The sequence below is a fragment of the Ochotona princeps genome, chromosome 4, assembly GCF_030435755.1.
Source record: "Ochotona princeps isolate mOchPri1 chromosome 4, mOchPri1.hap1, whole genome shotgun sequence".
In the NCBI taxonomy this organism is placed as follows: domain Eukaryota; kingdom Metazoa; phylum Chordata; class Mammalia; order Lagomorpha; family Ochotonidae; genus Ochotona; species Ochotona princeps.
Window position 1 is genome coordinate 32,834,837 of NC_080835.1, and position 19,156 is coordinate 32,853,992.

Here is a 19,156-nt window from a genome sequence, read left to right on the forward strand (position 1 = left end):
TCAACACAACAACTGGCTAAATACTAAGATGAAATGGACACGAAACAGCTGAATGGTGCCTTATGGCCATTTTAAGGTATAGAGCAGCCGGTCCTGTATATGAACTAAATTGAAATGTCAATGAGCTAATCATAGGTTGTGGCTAGGACTTGTTTTCCTTTTTTTTTTTTTTTTTTTTAAATTTTTTTTTTATTTTTAATACACTGGTTACTCAAAACCATGTCAACTCCATAACATTGCAAGTTGCTGTTGATGTTATATTGGGACTCTTGATTGACTGTGATGATATTCTGCCAGCTCAAACTTCAGACCAGAAAAGGTCTCCCCAAGAAACTGTTCAACCAATCTGGACAATAAGTAGCTGGACTCTATGCTTGGTATGTTTGCAATGAAAGAATCTTGATTGAATTTGAACTGTAATACTGCATCAAGGTGGAGGAATCCACCGGGGGGAGGGGAGGGGGAGGGAGGGGAGGATTCCCAGAGCCTATGAAACTGTCACATAATGCAAAATAATTAACAATAAAAAAAAAAGCCTAAAAAAAATTTTTAAAAAAGGGAATAAAATAAATCAATCTTTCAAAAAAAAATGTATGCACTTTATCATATGTTAATTAGGTTGAAATGAAACTGCTTTTCCAATTAAAAATAATTGAAAAAGTCAGCATCTCTTAAACTTATATGAGCATTGAAATCAATTGGGAAACTTTAAAATAAGCCAAATCTAGGTTCCAAACCAAACATTCTGTTTCAATTGCTTTGAGGTGTAGCCTGGACCTTAGGAGTTCTTAAATGTCAGTACTTCGAGAATTTGGGATATACTGTTTCATTATGTCTGTAGTGATTATAAAGCAAAGTAAGCACAGATGTAAAATTTAAAAAATACTGCATAATTGCAAATAAGTGATATTTTATTTATTGTCAGTGGTGTTAATGTTTGTTTCAATTCTTAGGAACAGCTAGTTTGGGTACAAAGCTATGAACTGGAGGATATACTGCTGACCCTTAAAAAAGTAAGGTTGTGGCAGGAAGACACAAGGGCCTGCACTCACCTTGGCATAGATGCAGCTGTCGTTGAGTCTCTGAAGTGAGCAGTTCTTGTCACACAGAGGACACATGAAGACCTCTGAGGCTTTACAAATTTCTTGGCTTCAATAATCAAATGGAAAAAAGAAGAAAGCATGAACCTTTATGTCTAGAATATACTTAGCCCCTGCAGAAAATCCTGTTGTAAGCAACAAAGCTTACAACAAATGGAAATATTGGGCATAATGGTAAGAAAAATTGTAATAATTTTTATTTATTTAGATTATTCATTTGAAAAATATAGGGGCAGGGAGAAGGGTCTCCTCTGTACTGTTTTACTCATTATGAGCTTGTAACAGTGAAAGCTAAAGATAGGAGCTAATAACACAATTCAAACTTTCCCATGGATGGAAGGTGCTCAACAACTTGAATTGTCATCTGTTTCCTCCCGAGGTGTACATTATCCAGGAACTTATATATAGAGTGAGTTTGGAACTCATACCCAGGAACTCCCAGAGGGGAGACAGGTGGCCCAAGCAGCAACTTAATCACAGCTCCTATTATACACTTCAGAAAGAACTATATAGTACAGCTCAAATTCAAATGGCTTAGAATACTAGTGAGACACTAGGAAAGTCCATGTGCAGTTTCTGTTTACCTCTGATTTTGAAAACTCTGTTTTGACACTGAAATGGTAAAAGTCATATTTTACACTTGGGTGGCATTGTAAATCTGTTACTGAGATCCTTTAATGCAGGAGTTTATGCACTCAGGATAATCTTGTGAGACAGAACAAATTTTAACCAACCTCACTGCCTTGGGGGGCAAGTATTATGACTCTGCAAGGACAGGAACTACACTGTTTGTAACCTCATTTGCAATACCTAATGTCGATGAACAAAACTCATTACATATTGAAAGACTTGCTCTTTTTTTTTTTTTTGAGGTGACAACACAGTCACAATGATATGACATGGTTTATATTTATTTAAAGTAAGTTTCATTAGGATACAGCTTTATGGTATTTGTCATGTCAGTTTTATGCCTGCATGCTTTTGGAAACCTCAGTAGGCATTATAGATGGCTTTGGGACAGGGGAAGGATATCAATAACAGTTTGTAAAAAGCTATGGACTCTGGGTTCACAACAGCCTATTTTTAGGATGTTTGGGTCTGTATCATACATGCTCCATTCCTATGTATATAGACTCTGGAAATGTTGAAAATATATCTGGAAAAAAAACTGTGCTACAAGTTTAATGAGCAGTATTTTCTTATACTATACTTCGTTTCATTTTCACACTAAATATTTTGCTAGAGATCAAGATGCCCAGAAGAAGTATGAGGAAGCATGTAAAATACACATTTTAAAAATGAAATAGGGCCCGGCGGCACGGCCTAGTGGCTAAAAGTCCTCGCCTTGAAAGCCCCGGGATCCCATATGGACGCCGTTTCTAATCCCGGCAGCTCCACTTCCCATCCAGCTCCCTATGGGTGGCCTGGGAAGGCAGTCGAGGACGGCCCAAAGCTTTGGGACCCTGAACCCGCATGGGAGACCCGGAAGAGGTTCCTGGTTCCCGGCATCAGATTGGCGCGTACCGGCCCGCTGCGGCTCACTTGGGGAGTGAATCATCGGATGGAAAATCTTCCTCTCTGTCTCTCCTCCTCTCTGTATATCCGGCTTTCCAATAACAATAAAATCTTAAAAAAAAAAAAAAACGAAATAAAAGATATTATATTCCTTATTAGCAATACTACAAATTTGTAGAAAGAAAAAGAAAATAAATAAATAACATGGTGTAGGGCCAGGATTGTGGTATAGCAGGTAAAGCCATCACCTGCAACAGTGGTGCATCCCATATGGGCTCTGTTTCGCATCCTAGTTGCCCCACTTCAGAACCAGCTCTCTGCTAATAGCCTGAAGAAGCAATAGAAATTGGTACTTAGGCCACTGTCATCCATGTGGGAGACACAGAGGAAGCTTCTGGTTCCTGATTCCTGACTTCAGCCTGGCCTAGTCCTTGCTATTGTGGCTACCTCATGGAGTAAACCAGTAGATACAATATTGCTCTTTGTTGAACCCAGTCTATCACTCAATCTCCTTCTATGTAATTCTGATTAAATATTTTTTTAAAAAGGAAGAACAGTCCCATGAGATATTGTTATTAAAATTAATTTGCTACCTAAATTAGCAGGTTTTTTTTTTTTTTTTTTTGCAAATTACACAATTTGTCCTGCTTTCCAATACTCTATGAAAAATCTACAAAATCTTTCCTAGGATCAGAATGGTCAAACAAAATGCCAGATTACTCAAAGAACTGTGTCTAAACTTTCTTCTACTCGTCTGGGTATATTATGTACTTCCAGAATCATTAAATTAATTTTCTGTGTATGTTTCATGATATATAACTTTCAAAAACATTAAACACTTTTTGAAAACAGCTCTCAGTCTAAAGTAATTGGTTTTGCTGTCACTATTATTTTCACTTCATTTAACCACTAAAGGAAAGGAGAGTCACTGTCAGCAGTACTTATTTTTTGCAGATAATAATAATCTAAATTGACACTTATTTTTTGTTACTGTTGCCGCTTTTTTACCTTAAATTTCATACTTATGTTTCCAAGGTTGATTACAAAGAAATTAACGGTCCAATTAACTGTAGGTATATGGATTTACTCACTATAGGATGCTGGTAACTCCTGTAATGTGGTTAAAACAGCAAAACGCAGGTCAGGAAATACCAAGTTGGAAAAAAAAAAAAAAAAAACAGCTGGAGCCTGAGCTGATCCAAAGCCAAAAACCCGGAGCTTCTTCTAGGTCTCCCACACAGGTGCAAAGCACCAAGGCTTTGGGCCATCCTGGACTGCTTTCCCAGGCCACAAGCAGGAAGCTGGATGGGAAGCAGGGCTGCTGGGAATAGAACCAGTGCCCATATGGGATCCTGGTGCTTTCAAGTTGACTTTAGCTGCTAGACCACAGCACCGGGCCCTCTTTTTTTTTAAGATTTATTTTATGAATTTGAAAGTTAGAGTTTCAGAGATAGAGGGAGAGAAAAAGCCTTTTGGCCAATGGTTCACTCCCAAATGGCTGCAATGGCTGGGGTAGAACCAGACCGAACTCAGCAGCCAGGAGCTTCACCCAGGTCTCACATGTGGACACAGGGGCTCCAGTGCACAGCCACCCTCTGTTGCTTTCCCAGGTACACTAATAGGGAGCTGGATTGACAGTAAAGTAGCTGGGGTTCCTACTGGCCTCCCTTCCAGGTGCCAGAAATGCAGGGGGTAGCTTAACTCATTATGCTAAACACCATCCCCCTGTAATTCTGTTCTGATGCCCAGTTTCAGTCCCATGATTATTCCTGGTGCTGCAAGCATTTGGAGAGTGAGCCAATGGGTAAAGATGTATTCTGCCTTTCTGCATTATAAATAAGTAATTCAATGCTTAACTAGTTTTTGCTTAATAAGAGAGGAGAGAGAGAGAGAGCTACCAAATGATTCAGTAATCTCACTTCTGGATTAATATCCATTCTTCTACCTGTAGTAACATGGATAAACCTGGAATCGTTATCCAAAGAATCCAGAAAGGTAAAGAGCAAATACTACTGATTCCACTTCTATACGTTATCCAAATATAATCAAACAGAAATTCAGGGTGTCAAGTTTTGGTTTCCAGGGGCTGGGTGGGAGGAAGAGGAAACATGCTGCTATTATTCAATGAGCATAGTTTCATTCAGACAAGATGAAAGCATTCTAGAAGTCTGTTGTACAATAGCGTACCTTTGTCAAGTGTACTGTACACCTACAAATTTGGTAAAAGGGTAGTTTTCATGGTAAATGCTTGTATCACAACAAAATTTTTGAGAAGAATCAGATAATGATTTGAAATTAAGCAAATACTTTAGAAGGAATATCAAATCAATTATCTTTTCTATCATATTCTTCATCTATTTTCTTCCTCTGTATCTGTTGGTAAAACTAGATGAGGATGATTTCTACCTGATCAGATACAGGTCAGTGGTAATAAACCTGACTCCTGGTAAACAGAAGCCACCTTCGTTGCTCATGGCAATGTCAGAAGAGGGCTTGAGCAATGTACTAAGCAGCTAAGGCTTTGTAAAACCTGATCTATACCAAGGACCGCCTCAGTTCCTTTCTGAGTTCCAATGCCAAAGAGGTAAGAACTGACCACAAAGCTATGATGTCCACTTTTTGCCCAGGTTCTGAGACCCAGGGCCTACAAAATAAATCCACATGGGCTTGTCTTTATCTCTAAGTTACCATGATTTATTCTGCTACTGGCATATATCTGAATATATTTGGCAATGCATGCCATAGTAATGCATGCTTGTGGGTTTATAGACACAGAAGTACAAGCAGTGATCTAACACTTGATTGTGCTGTTCTCCTACAACTGCGGAGTTGGACATAGCTAGTAAAAATTACAAAAACAGATCCACATCAGCCTTTTTTTAACACTTTAATATCCTGCAACAAACAAAAAAGATGTGAATAAAATGATATTAATATAAAGTAACACAAAACAAAAGTCTCCTAGCGCCCCTTGCCATGACAACACCTCCCCCACACTATCAATTGACTTCTTCCCCAGAGGGTAGTTACCCTCATCTGGGGCCTGGGTGTAGTATCAAGTAATCACATTCCTTTCCAGGCTCATAAAAAGCCTGGCAACTGTTGGAGGTGCTCTCTTTGTCTTCTCCAGGACGCGGGACAGAATCAAAATGAAATCTGTTGGCACATATACGCAGGCCTGTCAAATTGGTTATGTTGCAGATCTAGAACCCGCCCAACCAGTTTCCACCAAAGACTAGTGCAACAGGCTGCAGCGGCTCTGTAGTGCAAGACTTGTGCGGGCTTTCTGCTGACTTTGGAAGGGCAGCAGAATGTGTGTGGTCCAAGTGCCTGGGACCTTTCCTATGGGAGTATCAGCTGGAGCTCCTGGCTTCTGGACTCTGACTCTTCCCTGGCTATTGTGGCCATCTGCATAGTGGACCAACAGATAAAAAGATCTCTCACATTCCCTTTTCCACCGTAACTCTTGAATTTCAAGTAAATAACTCAATTTTTTTTTTTAAGGAAAAGATGAAGTTCTGATGTTTGAAGGGATGATATTGTCAATTTGCTCATTAAAAGTTGAGCTCGATGATACACTAAACAGAACATTCTGTTAATAGGATTGTTTCATGTTAGGGTGACTCTTATCCCTGTTGAACATTAATGTGTTATTCTTTCCACATCTTGATTCATTTCAATGGAAGAATAATCATTCTAATGATATTTGAATTTGTTGATTCTCATTTCTGTACCATTTCTGGATTATTAGGTGGAATATATTGGAAAGATAAATCTGACATAAAGATAAATAATCTTGGAATTTATCTTAGAGAATTAGTGTATAATAATAACAACAAATCACTTTGTGGAACTTTCCTACTAGTAAAAAAAAGCAAAAAATGAATTATATTATTTTAATTTTTTTACAGTCAAAAATGTTATCAAGCTGTTGTACATTAAGAAGACAGGTCAAGGGAATGGCATCTTGGTATAGTTGAGCAAAGCGACTATCTGTAATGCTAACATCCAATTTGTGTGACAATTTGTTTTCCAGCTGCCCCATTTCTAATCCAGGTCTCTCCTAATGGCATGGGAAAAACAGCAGAAGATGACACAAGTATTTTGCCCCCTTGTATTCTTGTGGGAGACGTTTAGGAAGCTCCTGGCTCCTGGTGTTGGCCTGATGTAGCCCTAGCATTTGTGCCAATCCTGGAGATAGCTACTGCATGAAAAATCTCTCTCTCTCTCCCAATCACTCTCTCTGTCTCTCTGTGTGTTTGTATGTATATATGTGTGTCTATAATTCTTTCAAATAAATAAATAAATAAAACATTTTAAAAAGAAACTTGCAGACATTAGTAAGTCTTTCAGTGACTTACCTTACTTGACTTTCATTCATTGTAATTAATCCGTAGAAGAAAACACATAAGCCTACAACTGCTGCAGGGAAGAGCATTCCAGTGTACCATCCAAGCCAAGCAAAATATAGACCAATCTTTTCACCAAAGTACAGCCTGCATGAGAAAGCAAATCCCTAATTTGAGACAAGGCAGCAGGAAGATGTTATAACAGTGACTATATACACTGTGCAGAATGCTACATGGAAATTTGAGACCACCTATGCCCTGGGTCTTCAGATCTATCTGGAGTATCCAACATTCATACTTGATAATGAATCTAATTATAGTGACTACATTTTTAGATGTCATTATTATAGGAGCAATTCTGAAAAATTAGTTTGTTTCTGTGCCAAACTTCTTAATATGGTTTACAAAGTTTATTACAAGTGAATTCTTGCATTTTCTTTCCTCTTAGTAGCATCTTTTTTCATTCTGTACATCATCTGTACTAAATCATACTGCATTTTCTCATTAGAAAAGATTCCCCCACAAGCAGATGCTGAGAGCAGGTTGGAGTTCAGTCTCTATCGGATCCAGGGCCAGACACCACGTGGTAGACAAATGATCTACACCATTATGCCATAACTTCCTCATCAAACCCAAATCTGCAGTTTTTTCAACACATAATAACTTCACCTCTTAATACTGTTCCCTCACTTTGAAATGCTTTTAAAAATACACTTTTCATTATGTGAACAATACTTGCACTTTCCTTTATAATGCCTCATCTGGAAAACCCTTTCTGACTTCCACCCCAGTTGCAGTTAAACACCCCTGCTGTTTGTTTCACACTGCCTCAACCATGTTCCACTATTAGTTTTAAAGGTCAAGGCTCCATGATTTACTTGGGAACATTATATTAAGCAGTGATTCTTTTTGGAAAGAAAATTCTTGCGGTGGTTTTCAACAAGACTTTTATTTTTAAAAACCACTGTGTATCTAATTCATCCTTCGTATTATGCCAATTATACAGATGTGCAGTAGAGCTTTTGTATATGCTATTAGCATGGAGTGTCTCACAATTAGACATGCTTAGATACACAATTTTAAATGGAGATTATAAACTACACCTTCTTAAAGATTAATAGAAGCAATATTATTAGCCTAGGGTGTATTCATATGCTGCTATAGCTATATATAGCAGGGAAGACAGGTAAAAATTTCAAACAGAGAAGACAGGTAAAAATTACCTTGAAACTCTAGAGCACTGATGGTCACAACCTTCTATGATTTCTAAGTGGCCTTTGGAGTGTATCAAAACCATATAGCATAGGAAAGAAGGGAGTGGCTTTAGCTACAATTCCCCATTGTACTTCAACCAAATTACATAATGGTGTCCTGTGAGCCATTCCACTCAACAATACAATTCTGCTGCAGCAATTTCTATCACAAAATAAATAGCTGTTGATATTCATTGTCTTAAAGAGAACTATTTCATTTAGTGATGTGATTTTAACATACCAAGCCCTCTGATATATCTGATAAACTGCCTCTTAATGCCACTTAACTATTTTGGAGCAGGTTTTGCAGTTGATAATTTTAAAAGTCTGTTCCATCTAGTTTTAAGTGTTTTCCATAGAGAATATGATTTTTTAAAAGATTTATTTATTTTTATTGCAAAGCCAGACATACAGAGAAGAGGAGAGACAGAGAGGAAGATTTTCTGTCCAATGATTTACTTCCCAAGTGACCACAACAGCTGGAGCTGTGCTGATCCAAAACCAGGATCCAGGAACTTCCTCCAGATCTCCCATGCAGGCACAGGATCCCAAGGGTTCGGACCATCCTCAACTGCTTTCCCAGGTCACAAGCAGGGATCTGGATGGGAAGCAAGGCCACCAGGATACAAACTGGCACCCATATGGGATCCCAGTGTGTTCAAGGTGAGGACTTTAGCCGCTAGGTCACCGCACCAGGCCAGAAAATACGATTTTTTAAAAGATTTATTTATTTTTATTGGAAAGGCAGATATACAGAGAGGAGGAAAGACAGAGAGGAAGATCTTCTGTATAATTCACTCTCCAAGTGACCGCAATGGCCAGAGCTGTGCCAATCCAAAGCCAGGAGCATCGAGCTTCCTCCAGATCACCCACTTGGGTGCAGGGTCCCAAGGATTTGGGCTGTCCTCGACTGCTTTCCCAGGGTGCAAGCAGGGAGCTATATGGGAAGCAGGGCTGCAAGGATTAGAACCGGCACCTGTATGAGATCCTGGGGTGTTCAAGGTGAGGACTTAAGCCGCTATGCTATTGAGCTGGGCCCAAAATATGGTTTTTTAAAAAGAGATTTATATATTAATTTTAAAGTCAGATTTACAGAAAGAAGGAGATTTACAGATTTTCCTTCCACTGGTTCACTCCCCATATTGCCAATATGGCTAGAACTGATCTTAGCCAATGCAAAGCCAGAAGCCTCTTCTGGGTTTCCCACACGAGTGCAGGGACCTAAGGCCTTAGGCTCATCTACTGCTTTCCCAGGCCACAACCAAGGAGCTGGAAGGGATGTGGAGCATCTGGTACATGAACCAGCACTCACGTGTGATTCTGGCATGTCTAAGGCAAGGATTTCAACAACTAAGCCATCGTTCAACACCCAAAATATAGGCTTTCAGTGCTAAATGTTTAAATCTATTCATAAAATGGTAAACACACACACTAAACACCTTCCAGACGTGATTGTTTATGAACAGAGAAACAATTCCCTTTCATCACTACTAAGGAACCCCTTCTATGTAGCATGAGAAGACAAGCTTTCCAATGACTAAAGCATATAAAAAATCCACCCAATTTCAACTACTACAGTTAGGAAGCAACACAATACAAAATCTAAATCGTAAGCATTTGATTGGCTTTCAGAAAAAAATCGCTTGAAATAACTGTAAGGTGATAACTTTTAAAATAAGCTCTTCCTGGTTGAATGAAAAGGAACTAAATAAAAATTCTGTGCACAGAGCCCGGCGCAGTGGCCTAGCAGCTAAAGTCCTAGTAGCTAAAGTCATAGCAGCTAAAGTCCTAGCCTTCAATGCGCGCCAGGATCCCATATGGGCGCTGGTTCTAATCCTGGCAGCTCCACTTCCCATCCAGCTCCCTGTTTGTGGCCTGGGAAAGCAGTCCAGGATGGCCCCAAAATTTTGGGACCCTGCACCCACATGGGAGACCTGGAGGAAATTCCTGGCTCCTGGCTTCGGATCGGCACAGCTCTGGCTGTTGCATTCATTTGGGGAGTGAATCGTGGGACAGAAGATCTTCCTCTCTGTCTCTCCTCTCCTCTCTGTATATCTGACTTAGAGTCAAAATAAATAAATCTTAAAAAAAAAACTCTGTACACAATATTGCCTAGTTTAATATACATGTTTTCTTCATCACCAGCTCAACTCTGATAGTCAGCTCTCTGTCATGTCTATTCTTATAAATTGCAGTGTAAGTCTGTTCTTCACAATATGTATTCTTCTTTAGTTACTTAAATGCATAATTAATGATTATTACAGAAGAAACTTCCTTTTTATGTCAGCAGCCAAGAATTTGTAATGATAGCCAAACAGCTCTATTTATTGAAGTTGAAAAATGTCTTGCTGAATTACTTAAAGCACCATAGTAGCTTCTTTTAGACAGAACATTTTTCATTTAAAAAAAAGCTGACCACACAGAAATTTATGCATTTATCTTGAACAACTTGATGTTTTGAACTATATACATATACATGTATATATATATATATATATACTGCAAAATGTCTTGCTTGAGCTCATTAACATATGCATTACCTCAATACTTATTTTTGTAACAAGAAGCCTTAGCACATTATTATCAACAATTGTTATTAACAAGCATTATACAATAGATCATCTGAATGTGCTCCTCCTCTCTAACTGAAACAATGTGTCCTTAGACTCTTAGAAACTTTCCTACCTGCTTCCTCCCAATCCCAGTTCTTGATTCCCATATGGGAATCCTACTTCTGTGAGATGTTCCCTACTTCTGTGAGATCAACCTTTTTAGCTTATATGCTCAGATTGATCATAACAAATTTGTGCAAGAGGAGGAAAGAAGATACGGCATTATAAATGCCAAAAAATCATCGACAATATTCTTTTATTATATAATATTAAAAGGTATGAATTTTTGAATATTCCTACTAGATTGTCTTTCACAGCTCTGTAAATCCCAGAGGTGGGGGATTGGGCAGGGCCTGGGTCACCTGGTCTCCGTCCTTGCACTTCCTCATTGGAAAAGACAGAGTAGTGGATGGCTGGGACAGGAGATATGGCAGTCCAATGGGGCCTGCAGAGGACATCCAGGACCATCGAAGAGGAAGGAGGATAGAACAAATTGGACAACTACCCAGCCAAACAGCAAATATCTGGGTGAACAGAGACTCTAACTTCAACATGTCAACCAACCCACATTTGATGGGGTTCCTCACCCTTGAATTGGAGAGACAGACAACATTTCAAAAACTAGCAATACCAATTGGGTAGAGCCCTAGGACATTCACCATATCGGGGACCTCACGTTGATATTGGGTAGCCACTCCACATCACTGCGTACTGGGGCTGTTGGACAGCTAGGTATCTCTCCTCCCCTTATTGTCCTCCAACCCCCAGACACAGGAATAAGAAATAGGAAATTTGGAAATAATGATCACAAACTCACTTTTCCCTAACCCTCAATCCTTCCTACACTGGTCAACTATGTAAATGTCATCAAAACTAAAAATTAAAAATGTTTAAAGTTTTTTAAAATTATCTTTCAATTCCATTGTCCATAAACTTTTTGAAGTACTCTGACATACATGGTGAAGTATAATCTATTCTAAATAAAGGAGGAAATTTTTGAGACACCATGGATGAGCTTGGAGGGCATTATATTAGGAGAAACAGCTGTAAGGAACAATTATGGATATTGCCATGCTTGCTCAAAATTTTTAACTTAATTTTAGCTGCTATAAAATGTATTTGTAAACAAGTAACTCTTCCTGTATTCATATATCTTTAAAATAATGATTATTTTTTGTGCAAAATAAAATGTAGGAATCTGTCACAACTGACAGAATCAGAACCAAAATATCTTTATTTAGGTTATATCTAAGTATCTAAGGTTGGGATTTATGAGATTTTAATGCAGGATGTTTATGCTTTTAGTCTCCAAATCAGCCTTCCTATCTGCTAATCCTTGGGCATTTGTGCCTGTGGACTGTTAACACTTGGGATTGTTTCTTTTCCTGACTTCCTCATCACTTACGGGCTTATCCTGGTTTATTTGTTGGCCTTCTGAAGGTGCTACAGATCATGCAGCAAGGCACAGGAGTTACTGAGATATTTGTTATCATGGCTTTCTCTTTTTTGGCTGTTGTCTGGCTGCACCTGTTTTCTTCTTGAGGTCATAGCCTTATGATCATTGTTTGGCTTCATACAGGATTTACCAGTCGCTTCCTTCTTTCCCTTACTCTATGTCTGTGTCTTCATCAGCTTCAAGCTTTGGCTTGTCCTTTGAAGCTTCACCATCTCTTCTTGGCTTCCATGAACCCTATCTAAACATCTGCGTATTATCCTGTTATTCAATTTTCTTAAGTTTTTTTTTTTTTTCTGGAACACCAGTAAGTTGAGTAATTCTTGATATGTTTACTTAATAAGCAGTTCAAAATCTCATTACATAAAACCTAGCAATATGAGTGCTTCTTTTTGTCTCATTCTATGAATACTTGTAGTTAGCTAGGGAGTTAAATTCATGTTACTATATTTTTCATTATTTCAAAAAGGAAAACAAAAGATTATCTTCAACCAGAGAAAATTATATAAATTATACACATGACTAATGCTTCAGGAGAAATTTAAGTTGAAGGCAGTTATTAATCAGAATAGTCTTCCTAGTATACAGTGTATAGTACATTTTCTTGAAAAATAAATACATATATCTATGCTGTGCTAGTTCTTTTCCTCTTGGCCCTCAGATTCATTTTCACTTAATTTGTTTTTATTTTTCACAGAGTAGTGAGTAATCAGATTTCCTTCTAAATTATCTCTGGTTACATTGAGCCAGAAGGTACCAGAAGACTAAAAGATGGAAGGATGGGATAAGCCAGGTTTTTCTTCCTGTCTTGGAGGTATTCAGAGCTGTCTCTACATTAATATGCCACCTCCGTGGTATGCCTCCCCACTTTCATATCTGAGTAGATAGCAAGGGATAGCCACTACATCAGTGGTCCAGGTTTTGGCTCTAATCATACATTTCACCCAGTTTTCTCATCACCATTAATGGTGTTGGCAATTTTCTGCTATTGCTAATCTTTGGTTGCCTTGAAGTTTGTTCGATTTCTATAGTTTCCCATACTCCATGTAAAAATTCCAGACATTCAGTTCTTTTTACTTAAAGTCTTCTTATTTTGGTTTCAAATTATTAACAAGATGATTTGGTGTAATAAAAATAAAAGAAAAGGAAACAGAACAGGACAGTTTTCTTTCCCCAACATATTTATTGCAGTACCTGATCAGATCAAGAGGTTGGTATTTGTACCACATTCCCCAGCGGGCCCAGCGTTCATATAACAGATGTCTGTTATTTTGAGGACCATGGGTTTTGATGGGAAGATTGCTCTTGTAAGCTCCCTAAAACAGACAAAATATGATTAATACATATTTATTACTTAAGCATATTTTACTTAAAAGTAAACTAGATTTTGGGTTTCACTTTTGAAACGGAAGGTGTTTTAATAAGCATAGTGTCTTCACCATCATAGAAACTATTGCAGTCTTTAGTTGATAAATTGAGAATAATACTCTGTTTTAAAGTGTCTGAACCCCAGAAAAGAATTTTTTCCATTTATAAATGCTTAAGGCGTCATTAAGTACACACTGAGAATTTGAGAGCCCTCAACTACCCTTGTCCATTACGTTTTAAAACCTAGGCTCCATGAAGTTTTTTTCTGATATGACTTTGTAAAAAATAAGTATCCATAAAATTCTTTATACTCTCTCAGAAATCCATAACATGTGCTGTAACTTTAGAACCACAGATTATAAAATATGTCTTACAGAACTGCGTGTTCTGAGAAGCTGAACCTATCTTGCAACTGCAATCAAGAAAAGGGAAAACAGATATGATAGCTTTATTTTTGGAGCCAAATCTTGAGACATGAAAGTGTGACAAAATCTCTCTCCTCACTCTAATAATATGATTCTGTCTAGGAAATATTTGATAAAAAATAAAAATATTGACACTATCCCTCAGTTTATTCGTATAGATTCTATAGATAAAATATCAATGATTCATCATATAAAGTTTTACAATGACCATCTCCATAAAATGTCCAGCACAAATGAGTAAGTTTTTGCCTTTTTTTTTTTGCTTCATGTGTTATGGATATTCAGAAACATCAAAATTGTCACCAGACAATTGTCCCAGAAATCAAGGGCTGTGACTTTCTGTAAAAAAAGAGGACACTCCATATCATGCCTTGCAGGTGTTACAAAGTTGCAATGAAAAACACATATACATGTCTTCTCGGGCTCTTTAACAAAAACAGCCAAGAAAGGAAGACAGATAAAGTGCAGTCCCACAGCTGTCTTTCCTAAAGTGGGACAACGTATTTAAAGCCTTTTTGGATACAGAAGCAATGATCTAGATTCTAAGCATGAAGATAGCCACTTGGGAATGCTTCGTTTGTCTGTGAAAATGGAGTGAACTATTAAAGTAGATTTTCCTGAGATTACATCAGATAAAGGGAAGCTAAAATATCAGCTTTCCCCTCCAATTATTTATGATCTTTCTTTTAAATTAAGTGGCTTTGCTTCTTATCCTTAGTTATCAGAATATAGAAAATGTTTGATTTGTATTTGTTTGAGAGGCAGAGACAGAAAAAGAGACCTTAACCATTACTTCACTCCAGAAATGCCCAGAATTGACTCAAGAAGAACCAAGATGATTGCTAGGGATGCCATAGGTCTTCTATGTAGGTGGCAGGACCCTAATTGTTCTAGTCATCACTACTTCCTTCTAAGGTTTACCTTAGCAGTAAATCAGAATAAAAATTGTGGAAGGAATTGAGCCTGGGTACTCTGATGTGGGGTATATAACTCTTTCCCCTTATTTTAAGCACTAGGTTAAACACCTGCCCTGTGTGTTGTGTGTCAAATGCTAAGCTTTGCAGCAACAGGTATACCTGTTCTAAGTCTTCTCAACAACGTCAATCATTTTGCTCCATTTGAACAGTTGTAAACGGTGGGCTACAATAGGAAGTTAACCAAAGTGATTGCTCTTCTCATTCCTGCGTTTTTTGAAAAATCGCATACAATTGGTGATTCCAACCATTCCAATGGCCCACTTCTCCTATGAACACGCTTTCACTCTGTTTTCACAACAAATAACTTGCACACTAACTCTCACAATGCCCTGGGCAAGTTCGTTCATACACATATACACATGCACTTGGATATTGCAAAACGCTTGTGAAACTACAAGGTAAGTTTAGTTTGGTGTACAAAACCATAGCATTCACCCCAATTGTAAAATATATAAATATATAATCTATAAATTATATATATATATTAATTCAACTTTCTATGTATGTGGATGTCTCTATATAAATGAATATATTTTATTTAAGTTGTCTTTTTTTTCTTTTTCATGTCAGAAAATTTTTTCATTGGCAATTTATTGTCTATTTTCAGTGCCATTGACTTTATTTTCCTCTTAGGATGGCTATTTTCCTTCATATAGTGGCTGATAACATCAACGGAATACTTCTGGGCTCATTTTATTGACTTGTTATTTTTGCTTTATTTATTTATGTTGGAATACTGTTGTATCTTATAGTTTATGTTATGTTCAACATATATGTGAGATGATCATTATTTACAATCTGTTAAAAATATGTTCCAAATTTCACACAATGCAGCCAGACTGCAGCCTGATTGTGTAGAGAAAATTGCTTCCACAGAGGAGAAATCAACCCTTCCCTTGTTACAGAAGCTCCCTCCAGGGGCCTTTTAGTTTACTGCTCTGTACACTTTACCATTCCAGGTAGCATCTAAGGTGGTATTTAATTTCTCTGGCCTTTGTCCCTTCACTTCTAATCTGAGGTTACTAATATTCACCATGTAAATTTGTCAGATTAACAAGGAAATGTATGGACAAGACCTTGTGGAGGAAACACAGAAATATATGTCTTGTTATTATTATTATTATTATTATTATTATTATTATTGCTATTATTATTAGTTCTATTGTTATTAAGCACACTATTATGGGAAATGAGTTCTGAGAATTCCCTCTTTGATTAAAATCCATGCCTTGATATTTAACATTCTATACTCCAATCACTCATATATAAAAAGGGCTTCATACCATGCTATATTTCAAAGGGTTGTTGCAAGGGTTGAATGAGCTAATCCATTAAAATTTTTAGTTCACTGAAAAATAGAAATGGTCAGTATTTTCAATGTGTTATTAATTTTGCAAGACTACAAATTTGAGTTTTATTTCCCGAGTGTCCTCCGTCTTAACTTTATTACAAAAATAACTTTTCTTAAGTTTAGAAATGAAAAATTTGAAGAACCCATTCTTATTTTGAAGTGTGGACTTATCTCAAAGGAAGAAAAAAATCTTTAAGTGATCAAAGAGAAAATAATGAAAATGACTGGATTGTAGTCATGGTGGGCAAATTCCTCTATAGCATGAAGTAAATATTTGTATTTAAAATAGGCAGGGGTGTAACACTCTGGCATAGAACCAAGTATGCCATATACTGTAAGTGTTCATGGATGGCTAATTCTAGATTTTCCAGGATTCCAAAGAATTAAGCAATTCAATAGGGTGCCTTTTTCGGGTGGTGTGGCTCTCAAGATGGATTACAGAAGCCTATATCAGATCAGAAGAGAGTTATGCTAGGATTCTTGAAGTGCAGCAACTTGCAGAAAGGTTTTGAAGCAGAAAAATCTGGGTATGCTCACATGATAATGAGCCTCAGAAATAAAAGGCGGACAAAACTAAATGAACAATAATGGGAGCAAGCATCGAGCATAAGGAATTTTCAAATTAAAACTCTACTACAAATTATGAATAAAGAAAATACAGTGCATATGTACAACAGAATAGCAATCAGACACAAAAATGGAAAATCTTGTCTTTTTCAACATAAATGTAGTAGGACATCATTATGTAAAGTAAAATAATCCAAGGTAACTATTACATTATCTCACGGACAGACAAATATTGAACTCATACACACAGTTCAAAAAAGTTTATTCTATAGAAGAATATAATGGCATGGGGCCAGCTTTCTGGCATAGAGGATAAAAGCTATGGCTTGTAACATTGGCTTTCCATATGGGCACTGCTTCTAGTTCAGGCTGCTACAACTGATTCATCTCTCTGCTAATGTATGTGAGATAGCAGCAGAGAATGGGCTTAGTGCTTGGGCCCCACTGCCCACATGGAAGACCTGGAATGACATTTGTCTCTCCAAGCCCTAGACTTTACACGCATGTGAGCCAACTGATGATTCTCTCTTGCAGGGGATCTCAGCTGTACATCATCAACCCAGATACTGTGGTATGGCAATGGCATTCTCAATAAAGAAGCACCAAAGATAGTTAATGGTGAACTTTTTTGTTTATTAGTAATGAATCACAAGCTTATATAGGGTGATCCAAGGAACATAAGCCTCAGAGTAGTAACAATATTTCTATTGCAGGTAAGTAGCTAATACATTTTATAAGCCTAGCCGATCAACACAGCTCTGATGCACATTGCCAGGTGACACTGTGTTGTCCATCACTGTAACACATCTGCATCCTTGAGTTGTTTATTACAAGACTATCACAAGATAACCACCAGATGGGTATGGGCCAGGATAGGCAGGGAGATGAGGCGACCAAGTTACAGGACAATATCCAAATTTCCAGAAGAAGTTGGAGGGGTGGGAATATCTGTAGGATCCCATCCTCCTGCCTACTGCATGGGTCCGTAAGGGTTTCAAGGGGCCGTCAAGAAAGAAGGGTCTAAGGCATACCCAAAATTAAGATGGATCTAAATTCTCTAGACATACCATGTTCCCACTGCTCCTCCCGTAGGTTAGGTACGTGGAGACCAATCCTGGCTCGCTCTTGCTCTCTCCCCGCCCCCCTTTTCTCTCTGACTCTCCCACTCCTCTGTAACTATGCCTTCCAGATAAATGAAATAAAGCTTTCTAAAACACACACACAGAGAGGAGACAAAGAGAGAACAATTGGGAGGGTAGGGAAGAAAAATGGGAAAATGTTGGTTAATAGATAATGAATTATAGTTTTCACAGAAGGGTGAATATAGCTAATGATTATTATATGTTTTTCTTCGAAACACTAATTGAAAAGGTTTTGCATGTTTTAACCATAAAGAACTGCTAAATATTTGAGGCTCTAGATTGTTCATTATGCTTATATCTAAAATTTTCATGTATTAATGATGATAACACAAAATTTTAAAAAATTACCTCGTGAGGAGGAAATGCTGCTATGTATGAACCATTGGTTATAAGTTTTTGGATACCTAGAAGGAGAAGAAAATGGCAGTTAGTGAATTAACTTAGATATAGAATTCCCTCTAAAGTAACTTACATATGCCTGGGACAAAGAATTAATTGAAAATTTCCACCTGTTTTCCATAGCCATATCACTAATAAGCACAAAAGGTTGTCAAAAGCATAGCCACTGAATGTAGTTGCAATTGTGTCTTCACATAAAGAAAGATTTGCAATGTCAACATATACTTTCATATCATGGCCACAGAAATACAGGGTATATATGTAAACACACACATGTGTGTGTGCATTTTGGGGCCAGTGCAGTGATGTATCAGGCTAATCAGACTGTTAGTGATGATATTCAACATGCACGCTGGTTTATGTCCCGGCTGCTCCATTTCTGATCCAGCTCTTTGTTAATGACCTAAGAAAGCAGTGGGGAGTGGAACGAATCAGTGGGCCCCTATACCCACATGTGAGAATAGGAAGACGCGACTGACTCCTACCTTCAGAAAACCTCAGTTTTGTCTGTTCTGGCCATTTAGGCAGCCATTCATCAAGAGAACAGCATGTGGAAGATCTTTCTGTCTCTCTCTTGGTAACTGACTTTCAAATAAAAACAAATATTTAAAAGATGTGTACATATTTGGGATTACATGACTAAGG

At 37.7% G+C, this 19,156-nt stretch overlaps 1 protein-coding gene across 1 annotated transcript in view; it reads right to left on the bottom strand.

Annotated features, from left to right (window-relative positions):
- Positions 1-19,156, bottom strand: part of ANO3 (anoctamin 3) — a 166,121-nt gene that overhangs the window by 78,374 nt on the left and 68,591 nt on the right. Inside the window, exons 8-11 of the mRNA XM_004585446.4 lie at positions 18,461-18,516; positions 13,477-13,598; positions 6,977-7,111; positions 1,053-1,149 (exon numbers count right to left, since the gene is read on the bottom strand). Of these exons, the coding sequence (XP_004585503.2) occupies positions 1,053-1,149; positions 6,977-7,111; positions 13,477-13,598; positions 18,461-18,516 (410 nt within the window). The remainder of the gene's footprint in view (positions 1-1,052; positions 1,150-6,976; positions 7,112-13,476; positions 13,599-18,460; positions 18,517-19,156) is intronic.